General features: G+C 34.1%; 1 protein-coding gene across 1 annotated transcript; it reads right to left on the reverse strand.

Annotated features, from left to right (window-relative positions):
- Window positions 1-7,249: 7,249 nt before the first annotated feature.
- Window positions 7,250-12,751, reverse strand: LOC111996988 (homeobox protein knotted-1-like LET12). The gene is made up of 6 exons (XM_024029029.2): window positions 12,054-12,751; window positions 9,788-9,908; window positions 8,266-8,459; window positions 8,056-8,187; window positions 7,827-7,963; window positions 7,250-7,733 (listed from the first exon to the last, which is right to left on the reverse strand). The coding sequence occupies exons 1-6, from the start codon at window positions 12,600-12,602 to the stop codon at window positions 7,730-7,732; spliced, it is 1,137 nt and encodes a 378-aa protein (XP_023884797.2). The 5' UTR covers window positions 12,603-12,751; the 3' UTR covers window positions 7,250-7,729.
- Between the last annotated feature and the right edge of the window lie 904 nt (window positions 12,752-13,655).

The following is a 13,655-nucleotide window of genomic DNA, read 5'->3' on the forward strand; positions in this document are numbered from 1 at the left end:
TGTTTGGAAGTTTAGAGAGGGAGGAGAGTAGAGGGGAGTAGAGGGGAGGGGAGTAGTGGGGAGGAGAGTAGAGGAAAATGATTCCCCTCCACCTTGTTTGGGTGTTTTTAAAATTAGTAAGGGGGAAGGGAGTAATTAGCCATTCCCCTTGTGTAATTTTGTTAATATAATACGGGTAAATTAGGTAATTTACTTGGTCAATAGTTTATGTACTCTACTCTCCCTCCAAATCTCTCCAATTTGGGGGAATTAAAAATGGGGGGCTAGAGGGAGTTGAAACCCCTCCAAACCCCTCAAAACCCCTCCCCCTCCTTCCTTAAAAAACTTCCAAATAAGGTAATTAGATTACTCTCCCTCCCTTTACTCTACTCCCCCTCCTTTTTCAAACATCCAAACAGGCCATTAATGTTCTGCAGCTACTATCCTGACTGCATTAATATGGAGAAGACTCCTGAACAGTATAAAGTTGACTGCCCAAAGGCCTATATTACCAGAGAGGGTGTCTGATGGGACAAGCACTCAAGTAGTAATACAGGTGATCAACAAGTGTAAGATCGAGATGCTTTAGAAGGAACTATATAAGGAGAGGGGTCCTTCATAGAGAGGGGTTCGAAATTCATAGGAAAAACACTATAGCATTCAGGAATCAAACTTGTAACCAAATCTGAGAATAAAAAACAAGAACAGTTCACCTCGGATCTTGCCGATGACTGTTTTTACTTCAATATAATACTGCTTCTTTTCATTCTCCTACTTAAATCTGTTCCAATGTTTGTTTGATAAACTAAAGCCCAGTTTTTCAACTCATTCTCTATAAATTTATTGTTTTGGGCTTCTTGGGCCTAAGTCTTTTCACGTAGAGGATTTACTACCCAAATCAGGTCCTCACATTATCTATTTTAAATTATTTTATTCATTGACCATAATTTTTAGTTTGATAAAGAAAAAACAGATCTTACCTAGGCTTCTTTTACATAATATAGTTTTTAATATTTTTTATTAATTATTTTATTGTTTGATTTTCACTTATAGTTACGATATTTTATTTACTTTATAAATAAAATCTAATTAATCCATGCACGGGCATACAATTAGTCAGGAAATAGAAAAGTTCTATCTCTCTCTCTCAAAAATAATAATAATAAAGTGCTATCTATCTTTCTTCTTCTCTTGGCAACATAGATCTGCAGACTATAAGTGATCACTGAGTTGATTTGGATTGTTTTGTGGGTGAGTTCTAGGGAGGAGAGTAGAGGAGAATGATTCACCTCCACCTTATTTGGATGTTTTTAAAATTAGTAAGGGGGAAGGGAGTAATTAGCCCTTCCCCTTGTGTAATTTTGTTAATATAATAAGGATAAATTAGGTAATTTACTTGGTCAATAGTTTATGTCCTCTACTCCCCCTCCAAATCTCTCCAATTTGGGGGAATTAAAATTGGGGGGCTAGAGGGAATCCAAACCCCTCCAAACTCCTCCAAACCTCTCCCCCTCATTCTTTAAAAAACTTCCAAACAAGGTAATTGCATTACTCTCCCTCCCTCTACTCTACTCCCCCTCCTTTTTTAAACATCCAAACATGCCATTAGTCTCCAACCACTTGAGCTCATGTCTAGCATTAAAGATACTGGTTCAAATACAACTGTAGCACACAAGTTGCATACGAACACCACAATTAGCTGTGATGGTTATATTCTCATAACTAGAGTCTGTAAAATGCTATGAACAGGTAGAAGGTACTCAACAGCATGTAGAAGGCCACCTTTTTGGGTCATTCTACCATACCCCGTGGTTTTTTTGTGGGTACGGGACCTACTCAAATCCAAGCCATAGATTCTAATGGTTTTAATCTTGACCGTTTAAATAAGTTTAGTGAGTTACCTGATACCAGTAAAAGAAGTTAGCTTCCATTCTCTCTGCCTCACGCTACATGAGTAGAAGGCGATGGATATTCTATCGGCAAGGTGGTTGTAATCTCTTTCTTCTTTCATTTTCAACAATAAATATCACGTTTTCATCAAAAAAATAAAAACAATAATATCACATTTTTCATTTGAAATTTCAAACTTCGTTTTCTTCTTTCTTTTCATTTGTGGTTTTTTTTTTCTTGGATTTGAATGATTTTGGAACCCTAAACTCCTATGTATATGGTTTTGGTGTTTGGATGTCATTGATTTTAAATCCTTAAGTTTAAATTACTGAAGCCATAATTTAAGAACATCATTTCAAATCCTCTCCGTGGGATTTTACCCAGAATTTGGGGGCCATAAATTCTATCTACAAATGATAAATTTTCTTGTTTTAAAGGCCTTGAACAGTATACGTATCAATTGTTGTTCTCCTACTTGTCTGAAATGTTACTCAGTATATGAAATACCTCATTGTTCTATCTAAAGAGACGAAACTGGGTTTGGCTGTATAATCAATGATTTTCCTATTACACATGTTATGTGTTTGTTGTTTTGTCTGAGTGAAGAATGAGTAGAGTTGTTCTTCGTAAGTCACTTAATAGTTGGTGGGTGATGTACATAGTTTTTTTTCTCTCTGAAGTGAAAGACTGAAATTTTTATTGGTGCCAAACTACAAAAATTGTTATATAATAGATCACGTATTATAGCTATTCTTTTGTTTGTTGAGTTCGTCTGCTGCCTTGTTGTTTTGTTTGTTTAGTTCATCTAAATACTTGGTTTAATAGTAATGGAGGATTTGGAGCTAACATTTCTATAATTTGGTAAAAGAAAAAAAAAAGGTGAAAATTTTATAGTATTGTTAAGTGGTATGAATACTTTCGAATTCGGTTAGGCAGTTCTTGGTATCTCTGATTCAAAGTTTTATCACAGCTTTCAAGGCAGAAGAATGCAACTTCCATTTTTTGGTCCTATTTCGTAGCTCTTTAAAAATAGATTCTTACCATCCATATTTCATTTCACCTTTTAATTAAAAACAAGAAACCAAAAAATTGAGCTGAAAACACCCTATTTCACGACTTAGTAGTATGTACAATTCAAATCCCCAATTATTAATGACAACCCTCGTGTCAAAATTTACAAAACTCAGGCTACCTAGTTTCAAATGAAGATGAATACACATAAAAGATTGTTCACTAATTAGTAAACAGCGTGATGCAATCCTTGTTTAAAAAAGAAAACATCTTCACCTATAAACAGTGTACGTTGTTGTTCCTATATGAATCACAAGGGATTCAATTTAGATGTTATAGAGCATTTGAGATGTGATATGGAGGATTGGTAGATGTTACTAGAAGACACTTCCCACATGAGAATGATCCTGTACATCAATAAAGTTTGGTTTGTTATAGTCAGGTGTCTTACTTGAGTGGTTTGCTAACTCAGTCATGTACTATTTTAGTTAGAATTCCCCATGTGTCTTGGGGTCTTCTTGGCTTGTTATGTTAGTCAATTTGTATCTATATTTTGTGTTTAATTTTATAGAGTCCAATATTAGATCTAATAATTCCAGTCTTCTAGTAGCTAATACATTAGATGGTTTGGAAAGCCGTTTGTTCTTTTTTTTTTTTTTTTTTTTTTNTTCACTCTTAAATTTCCAAAATATGTAGCTATTCTAAAAATATTGTGTGAAGTTGTAGTCATTAGTTACAAGTCTACAGCTAAATTTGTAGCTAAACTTTGTCTTAGAAAAAATAACAAGGGAATTTCAGCCATGTAAGAGAAAAAAAGTTGTGGGTTTCTTAGTTTCGTGACTATCTCCTTATTTTCTATAAGACAAAGTTTAGTCACAAACTTAGTTGTATTCAATGGCTACAACTCTATTCAATATCTTTTAATTTGATGTGAATTTTGACAAAATAACCATTGGATTATATTTTCTTCTTATATTCCCTATACTTGCAAAATTTCTAGAAGATCAATAACTATGTTATCAATCAAAAGTTTAAATTTAAAATTTTATAGTATAAAATTATGCATAAATAATAAATTTATGATTCGACTAGTAAATAACATTCGATTAAGGGCCCATATGTCACTCTCATAAAGGGTGTATATGTCTGGCTCATACAAAATTTTCTCCCTTCGAGCACATACATGGTTATATTATATCAATTGTAGTATATCATGTGTTTTGATATACACACACACACACACACACACATATATATATACATAGAGGCAAATTACAACTTACCCACCTTGGTTTGCCCTGAATTTAAGTTGCCTACCCATGGTTTGAAATTTGACACTTTATCCATTTGAGTTATGCTCTGTTGGGCTTCTGTAACTAGCCTCTTCGTTTTATGTTAAAAAAACACATTTAGATACAAAAATATAACATAAAAAGGATTAAAAAAAAAAAAAACTAGGGTTTAAAATTTTACAAAAGATGGATGAACATCGCATAAAAAAAAAAAATTCAAACATATACAAATTAAATATCAGAACTTCTCTCAAAAAAAATTTTCTAATCAAAAACACTAAGCCTTTTGTGACAAACCCATCAAAATGAAGCAAACTTCCGGTGTTAGCCTAAAGAGAAACCAAAAAATATAAATAAAATTGAAAACATAGCATGAATCTTGGCTGGGGTTTTGAGAGAGAGAGAGAGAGAGAGCTTGAACTTCAATAAAACATGACAAGGCACTAGGTACTAGATGATATCTAGGTAAGATGATAAAAATGAAGAAGTCAATATATTTTCTACACTTTTGGCTGATCTTGATTAGGATTAGGATTCGGAAATAGTGATCTTGATTGCGAGGGTGTGGAGTCCTTGCCGGAGGAGTATTTAATTTTAATGCCCACAGCTCTTTCCAATCTTCTCATCTTAGGATTTGGAAATTTGAGAATGTTGGACAGTAAGGGGTTTCAACATCTTACCTCTACATTCCTCACATCCCCTTCATAGACATCGATGAAGAAATCAATCAATATTTGAGCCAAAAAGTGTAGACAAGATCCAACCCATATGCTATTTGGGTAAGATGATGTAGTGTGAAAATTTTTCTTTAAACCCTAAATTTTTTATTTGTTCTATGTTATGTTTTTGTATTAAAATGTGTTTTTTAACTAAAAATGGAGAAGTGGGTTATGGAAATCTAACAGAACATAGTTTAGGTAAGTAAAATGTCAAACCATATGCGGATAAATTGTAATTAGCTCTATAATATATAACAAATTGTGATTGATAAGTGATAGAGATTTTTATTCCTAACGTTAGGAGTGCTTTCCCAAGGATTATATAGATGTGGCGTTATGCTGGCCTTTAAAAAGATCAATGGTAAGGATTTTTACCTAGAAGTTACCAAATGAGGGATGGAAAGACGGGCACTTTCGCCTTAACAAGTCAAACTATATTCACAAGTCACAACTACTTTAAATATTTTCGTTTTTTCCTTTTAAGTTTTTTGAAGGCTTTGGCTAATATTTATTTCTATATCCAGAAATCTTCTCTACTTTCCCAACTTGGTCTAGACCATCCGAGCTACTCTGCTCCATGAGTATATTGTTCTGTTTAACAAAAATGTCTTAAAGTGAAAGTAAAATTTCTCTCTTGTATTTGTCATCTTCATCTAATCGATACAAGAAGATGAAAAAATAATCATTTTCTTAAACAATTTCTTCTCTTGAAATTTTTTATATTGATCAAATACAAATTCAAACTGTTGCACCTCACATCAATTGTTTGAATAGAACCAGTACTATTATAAACAGCTATGCAATAAAAGGAGACTCAAGCGTGTCATTGGTTAGAAACTCAGTGTGTGAAATGTCAAGTGTCAACCATGATGTCCAATGAGGCTATATTAGGCACAATTACGTACCAGACACAATTTGCTGAAAGAACTCAAACAAGTAATCATTTTCGGCTGAAGATTTCAGATTTTAACAATATTAGTGACAAAGAAAAGAGAGAAACTATCGAGAAATTTACGTAGTTCGACAATATATTTATATTTATGGAAGCAAACAATTGAGAATTTCATTATATAAAAATTAGAGTTCACAACAAATTTATACAAATCCTAAGAAACCCTAACTAGATATATTGAATTTTCTAACATACCCTTACCATGTAGCGGGGTTTCACCCCCACATTCCATTTCTCCTTGTCCTTGAAGACTTTAAACTAAAGATCAATGCTACTTTCACAAACAAAATATGAACCCCTATCTTTAACATTTTCTCTAACCTAATTACAGAAGTGCATTGAAAACTTATCATATCTCTTGTTATTATTCTTTCAAACCGTCGTCAATATTGAGATGGTGCCACATTAGTTACATGGGTTGGACTTCTTGTGCTCCAAATAAATGAGTGGCAAATTAGAGCACGCACATGGCTTATGCAAAATAGCATTTTAGCCTAAATAGGCCTAATAAACCCCCCAAAAATCACCCACGTTGGATTAACAATCATTTAGCCAAATTACCATTAGCTATAGTGCTTCTCTAAAAAGAGAGAACACTGCATTAACAATCAATTAGCCAAAATTCCATTAGTTAATAGTGTTTCTCAACCCATATGGATCTCATTGCTAGATTCTTTGATCCTATTTGGATGATAAATATGTGGTGACTAACGGTCTAGGCCGAGTCATTTCATTGTGGTTGAGAGTAGTGGTATTGGTGGGTGGGTCTTTAAGCCTCACTTCATTGCAGTTTGAAGGCTGAATTTGCAGTGGATGCTTGGAGATTTGAGGGCTAGGTTTGTTAGCGGTGAGGGTTTCGTCAGTGATTTTGGGTGTTGAATGGTGATTTGGGCATGAATGATGAAATGAAAATTGGGGTTCTAAGAAAAATATTGTGAAATTGAGCAACGTGAAATTAGATTTGGGGAAGAGAAAGGAGAGAAATGAGTAATTAAAAAAAAAATGGAAATAACATTTTAATAGAATAAAGAAAGAAATAGATAATAAGACGTTGAGTTTATTTAAAAGTAAGTAGGTTAAATATAAAAAGTAACTTCTCACCTACAAGTTTGTCAAAAAAAAATTGCCTAATCATGTGAATGCTCTTATAGTATACTAAATCAACAACAAATTTTGTTGGGTATACAAGATTAAGTGAAAGTCTCACATGACAGAAAAGTAATAAATTTGAGGAATCAATGATATAATTGGATAGTTAAAGTTTTTTGGTATATCTCACCATCTCATTTTAAGGCCTGACTACAGGCTTTTAAAAGTTCTTCAAATTACGTTCCTGTGCACACTCCTTTTTTTTACAGCAAAGTTTTTAGCTAAATACCAATAGACATAGAATGGTACGAAATATATAATGAGAAGATTTTACTATATATATCCATAACTTCTGTATTATCTTTTGAGCTTAGTTATGCACCCATAATCTATAACCATAATAATTCACAGATGTAGACGCCAAAAGCAGAAATAATATGTAGTCACCTGGTATAGAATATGCTATCTAGATCCACACGCAGGTGGTACAAAAAGGCTATCAAGATGGATTTCTTCCAGTCCTGTATGCTTCAAGTTCTTACATATGATTGTGGTACAGAGATCAAATGTAAAGCATACTCGTCATCGACTGGAACCAATCAGTGGTGGGTCAAATACTCATAGGTATCAAGTGGCAGGTTTAGACTAAACCATATGAACAAAATAAAGATCTTTAAGGAGTCTTGTAATCTTCACAATGGTGCTTCAACAATAAACTTCCAAAAAGATTTGACACAAGGATATACAAAGTAGTTTTCTCTTTCAATTTGTCCAGTTACCAGCACTGCTTGCTGGATTCACCTGCAATAATTCTTTCTAAATTACAATTGGCAAAAATCTTGAAGTGAAATTGATCTTTAACAAGCAAAAAAAATATGTTTATCATCAGTTTACCTCTTGCGTTTGCTCTTCAAAACATTAGAAGATGATGGGTTAGTATGCCAATTCCTTTTCCTTTGATTAATGAACCAGTTATTTATTTGCTTTAATTGCAAACCTGTTTCCTGCACCAACCTTGCTTTGTCTTCCTCCTAAAGACAATATTAACAAGTAAATACGTGCTCGTGGAGCCATTTTCAAAACATTTAGCCAAAACGATAAGAGGAGATTGTGTCAAACCTACCGTGGGGTATGGCCACTTAGAATGTGATTGCCACCAAGATTTTAAGAGCGAGGTAGTGTCACCTGGCAGTTTTCCTGCTCTTCTCTTACGTAGAATTTCCTCTCTGATGTCTACAATCTTCTCCTTGTACCCCTGAAAAGCAAGAAGCTTATGAGCTACTTATCTGTTTGGCAATATACTGATATGGTAATGAAGTGTATGCATTCTTACCTGTTTTAGCTCATGCTTCAATTCTTGCCTTACACGCTCCATCAAGGACCTCTCACTTTCAGTTGGGATGAGAGGACCAAATCCCATGCTGTCAGGTCCATCCAGACTTCCATCATACAAGTTGGTGTCACTATCTGCTTGGTCATCTTCGTCATCAGACATTGTAGCACCTGTGCCTTCACCTGGAGATACACCTGTTCACACATTATCCATATTTGAATTAGCCATTTTAACCTGTTCTAGAATATACAAAAACAAAAAAGGGAGATAGAGTGAAAAAAGGGGTAAGATCTTCATCGCTCCATCATCTACTGTATGCAGAGAAGCTAGAGGTGAAGACCCCAGAGCGAAATCAACTTTTGGGCCATATATTTTCAGGTTAGAAGTGCAAGAGAGTTTAGGTTCCCCAGATAATAACGATGCTAATAAACATAGTGAGAAAACTAATTATAACAGAGGGATCAGGATTGAATAAAAAAGTGAATCAGATGATTCACTAGCAGATAACCCACAATTGAAGAATCCCCAAATAACAAGTATAATATCTTCAAATTATTTAACCAATTTTCAGTAAAAAATTGTATGCTTGCATCCAAATGGACACTGAATTGATAATCACAAGCCTCACCCTAAAACAAAACCCAATCTTGATCCAAAATGAACATAGCAAAATATTGAAGGAAGACTATAAAAGTAACTATAATAATAGATATCTCATAAACAAATCTAAAATAAATAAATAAAGGAATGACAATAGCTGAACCTTAATACTCTAGTAAGAATGTAAGCATCAACTCGTTGACATCTGTGAAGCTGACATTGAAACAATGGGGATACTTCCAATCATATGGATCAAGGTCACATAACTAGTTATAAGCGAAGTACAGTGCCAACTTATTCTTGTCATGACAATAATGACAACAAGGAAATAGATGTTAAGCTAAATTAAACAGAGAGCTCGTATAACAGACCTTTATTAAACAAAAGTTATGCAAATAGTACCCTCTTCCCTTTAAAAGGGGAGGCTGGATTCAGCCTATAGGATAGGGGGAGTTTGGGCAGGGGGAGGGCTAAACTCATTTTGTGGCTCACTACTGCCAATGAATAACAGAAGAAATTATTTAAACAAATCTCAAAATTGAAAGATAATCATATAAAGAATTCTTCCAAACATCTAAAGCCAATTGGGATGTGATATTTCTTTGCATATGGATACATTTGCCAGTCCAAAGTTCCTCATCATATAAAGAAAGAGCAGAACAATACGATCAAGTGTAACAGACATGATAGAAGGCAGGTCCATTTGTCTTACCATTATAGTTCACATACTAAATATTGGGAGTATTAGTCAACAAATATAAAAATTTGGAAACTAAATAAAAACTTTAACAAGATGTAACAAATTTTGTACAAGCATATATACACTAATGTCTCAGTTTTCTTTCTACTATGTAAGACATGAGACATCAAGCCATATCAGATAAGGGGAGAGGGGGGGTGGGGGGGTGAGGTTGTTAGTTACCTGTTAAGCTTTGCAGAGACTGCTCAAGCTCCCAACAAGCCATTACTGCTTCCATGGCATGACCGCGGACATGTTGTTGCAATTGTTCTTTAAAGGAACAGAGCAATAGAACATAATGTGTCTACATCAGAAGGAACAAAGAAAAAGAGAGAAAAGAAAAAAGGAAATTCAGATGAAAAAAAAAAACAATCACCATACTGGATATGTTTAAGTTCAATAAAATCACTAAAAGCATGGGTAACGAGATAGTAGTGGATCCATAGAAAAAGAACTTTGCATTTTACCACATCCCAAAACTTTACTTTACCATTAATCACAGTGATGATTTTAGCAATTGATATCCATTTAATTATGGTATCTTATTTCAAGTTGTACTTGAATAAATATAGACCAAAATATCAATTAATTTGATTTGAGTCCTAGAATAGGTCGATCTTGTGTTATCCATCTAAGGGGGCGGCAATGAATACAATAATAAACTGGTGGAAGTACATGAGGCAAATAAGACTTTCAATAGTGATTAGAAGAAGGCCATTTGTTGCAATTACTAGTAACATAAAATTTAAGACAGTCATTCTTTGGCTGATCAGTAAGGCCAAGGTTTTCATGTCAAAAGTCAATATAATTTAAAGTATTATCCTATTCCCATATTGGAAGGAATACATCTGAAACCAACTTAGTTTTTTGGAAAATATATTAGTTTTAATTGATGCTGTCTCTTTGGTTTTGCGTGTCATAGTTTTGGCTTTGTCTGAGGACCTCAACATCATAACTGTATACACTCTTACTTAAGGAATAAGGATAGCAAACAAGAAATTGAGGAATCCAAAAGATATTAAATAGACATCATTTTCAAAGTTTTCAATAGAAATTGCTCGACTAAGCATCAATTCCTTGAAAAATGACATGCCTTTTTATGGTCTTGTTATCAATAAGGATAACTCAAGCTTTGAAAATATCTAAGAATTTTAAAAGATTACTTCTCAAAAAAATTAATTTAAGGATATAATTTTCCTTAGAATAAAGTTCCTTCAACAGATTACGTGGTGACTCTATAACTATCCACATGTACACCCTCAAAAAAAAAAAAAAAAAAAAAATATCCACATGTACTTTTAAGATTTAATCACTTAAAATAATTTAATAAGTCATCAAATTAAAATATACCTTGATGGTTTGGAGAAGATTTCTCCAACCTAGAACTTTGTCTTTCATTTAAGAGCCCAAAAGAGAAAAAAGAATAAATATAATTATAAGATTGACATCCATTGCAGCATAAATTCATCCAGCTCAAGTCACCTTCACACAGGTGCTAATTGAGGAAATGGACATCTACATCAACAAAATAACTAGATAAACTATTATGGTGGTGCTTCATGACAGATCATATTTGGACAAGATATATAGCAAGGAGGACTGAGTCATGAATGACCCAAAACAAGTGGAAAGAGATTCTTCAAAGCACTCCAAACTTAAAGTTACAATTATTATGTACTCTGAACAGCGTGATTCCTCCCTCTGATGCCACTTCTGCATTCATTCTGATTCGCATCACAACCCAAAAGTTTGGTACTACCCATCTAATATTTAATTTATTTACTTTCTACTTTCTAAAATCATACAAGATTTTTTTGTTTAAAAAAAATAAAGAAAACTGACACATAATCCTTTAATTGTCTGAATAAGGACAATGCCAACAGGGCTCTCTGTCTCTCTCTCTACCATTCCAATACCCATCTCAAATTGGACGGACTTTTCTTATGTTAATAAACAATTAACAACACCACCCAGAAAAATATAATAAAAAAACAAGGCTTCAAATTTTGATTTCAACACATATAATCAATTTCCAAAAACAACTAAAATGAAAAAAAAAAAAAAAAAATCAAATTTGATGCACTTAAATCAACCCCAAATCAAAATATGAATTTACCTACAGTAACAACAAAACCTTAATTCCAAAATTGTTTTAGCCATCTAAAAATCCTCAACAAATTAGTCGGGGCTGGTTATAAATATTCTTTCCGACCATCCTATTTTATCTGAAATCATACTCTCAATTATACTTTTTATTACCAAATTTTTAAAAACTCAATCCACCAACCATTAACATAAAATAAAAAAAAAAATAAAAAAAGGCTAACATAGAAACCGAGACAAACACCAACCTCAACCGAAAAAAAAAAAAGTCAACTGTTTTCTATACTGCAATTACCAAGAAGAGAGTAACTAAACAAATAACTAACAAAAAAAAAACCGAACTAACCATAAACTGATCGAGCTCTTTCTGGTCCACCGCGCCGTTGGCGAGCACCGAGTACTTCGCCACCACGCGCTGCGACTGTTCGAGCTGTGCGTCGATCTTCGGCAGCTGGTCCACCGGCGTGGCGATCCTCAGACACGCCACGTGTGCCGATAAGAGCTGCTCGTACAGTGGGTGCGTCACTATATCCCCTTTATACTTCGCACTCTCCCACTCCCACCTCTCTTCTCTTTCACAATCTTCACTCTCCGTCCGGTTCCGATCGCCGCCGCCGCCGCCACGGTGGTTCGTGCTCCCCCCATGTACGTCGTCGTTTCCGTCGTGAAGCACTGAAGAAGAAGAATTGTTGTTGTTATTATTATTACTGCTCTGTTGCCGCAAAATCGCGTTGCTAAGCCAAGTGGGCGCCCCGGATCCTCCTCCGCCGGATGACACGTCGACAACGGCTCCGGACAACCGTTGCTGCTGCTGATGCTGGTGGTGGTGGTGGTGGTGGTGGTGGTGGTGGCCAGTGAAAGACTCGAAAGACATTTCGTGATCGTGAAACGCCATTTATAGTTTCAGTTTTATATATAAGTAAAGAGTAGAAGTGTGTGTATTTATATCAGAAAACGTGGTTTGGAGTTGCGGGTTAAAGAGGTCATGGGTGGTGGTTGAAACTTGAAGAAGCTGTTGCTGTTGTTTGTTTAAGAAAGAAAGGTTTGGAAAAGAGCTTTTGAGGTGGGGGGGGTGCGGGGTGAAGACTTTTCGAGGATGAGATCGATTGACACGAGGGATGATCAGACGGTGGAGAATGATTGGGAAACGTGGCGGGGATTGTGGTGTGTGATGCGATGTTATTGGAGATTGTGTAATGAGACAAAGATTGATCATTTATTTGTTTTTGATTGATGGTCTACGTGACATGGGGGATGAGCCATATGTGAGATGAGAGAGTTTTTTTATGACAAGTTTTACACTTTTTACACTTTTCGTTTCGACATCACATTTTTACAACATGTTTTTGGGTTATCTTGACAGGTGTTTTTTAGGGTAATAAATAATAAATTATGCACATAAAATATATAAAAAATTGTCAAAAAAATTAATTGGTCTATCTTTTTTTATAAAATATTTTTAAAAATAGTTATTAAACCAATTTTTTTAAGATATTTGCTAATATTTTTCTATTTTTTTTAGAAAGTTTTAATTTATGACATCCGCTTCTATAATTGTATTTTTTATCATTAAACTAAGCCATCGATTGATTTTTAGTATAAGCAGAAATTAAATCACAAATTTTTTATTTAACCAACATTTTTATAATACTTTTACAACAAATTATATGTGAAAAGTTGTTATTAATTCTAATTTGAATCCATTACTCAAATTATTTTTTTAACTCACTTAGTAACAACTAATAACAATCTACCACTATCACTGTACATCCTTGAGGCGATAGTTCTTCCACAAGTATAAGTGTTTATAGGGTGTGGGGGGCAAAGACCGGAGTTCAAGTCTTAAAGGGTACCTTCACACACATATACACTTAGATTAAATTAGAGTATAATTTATATATTGTATAAAAAATAATAATAATAATAACAACAAGCTACCACTTATAAT

Source organism: Quercus suber, unplaced genomic scaffold, assembly GCF_002906115.3.
Source record: "Quercus suber isolate HL8 unplaced genomic scaffold, Cork oak 2.0 scaffold_280, whole genome shotgun sequence".
NCBI classification, from domain to species: Eukaryota; Viridiplantae; Streptophyta; class Magnoliopsida; order Fagales; family Fagaceae; genus Quercus; species Quercus suber.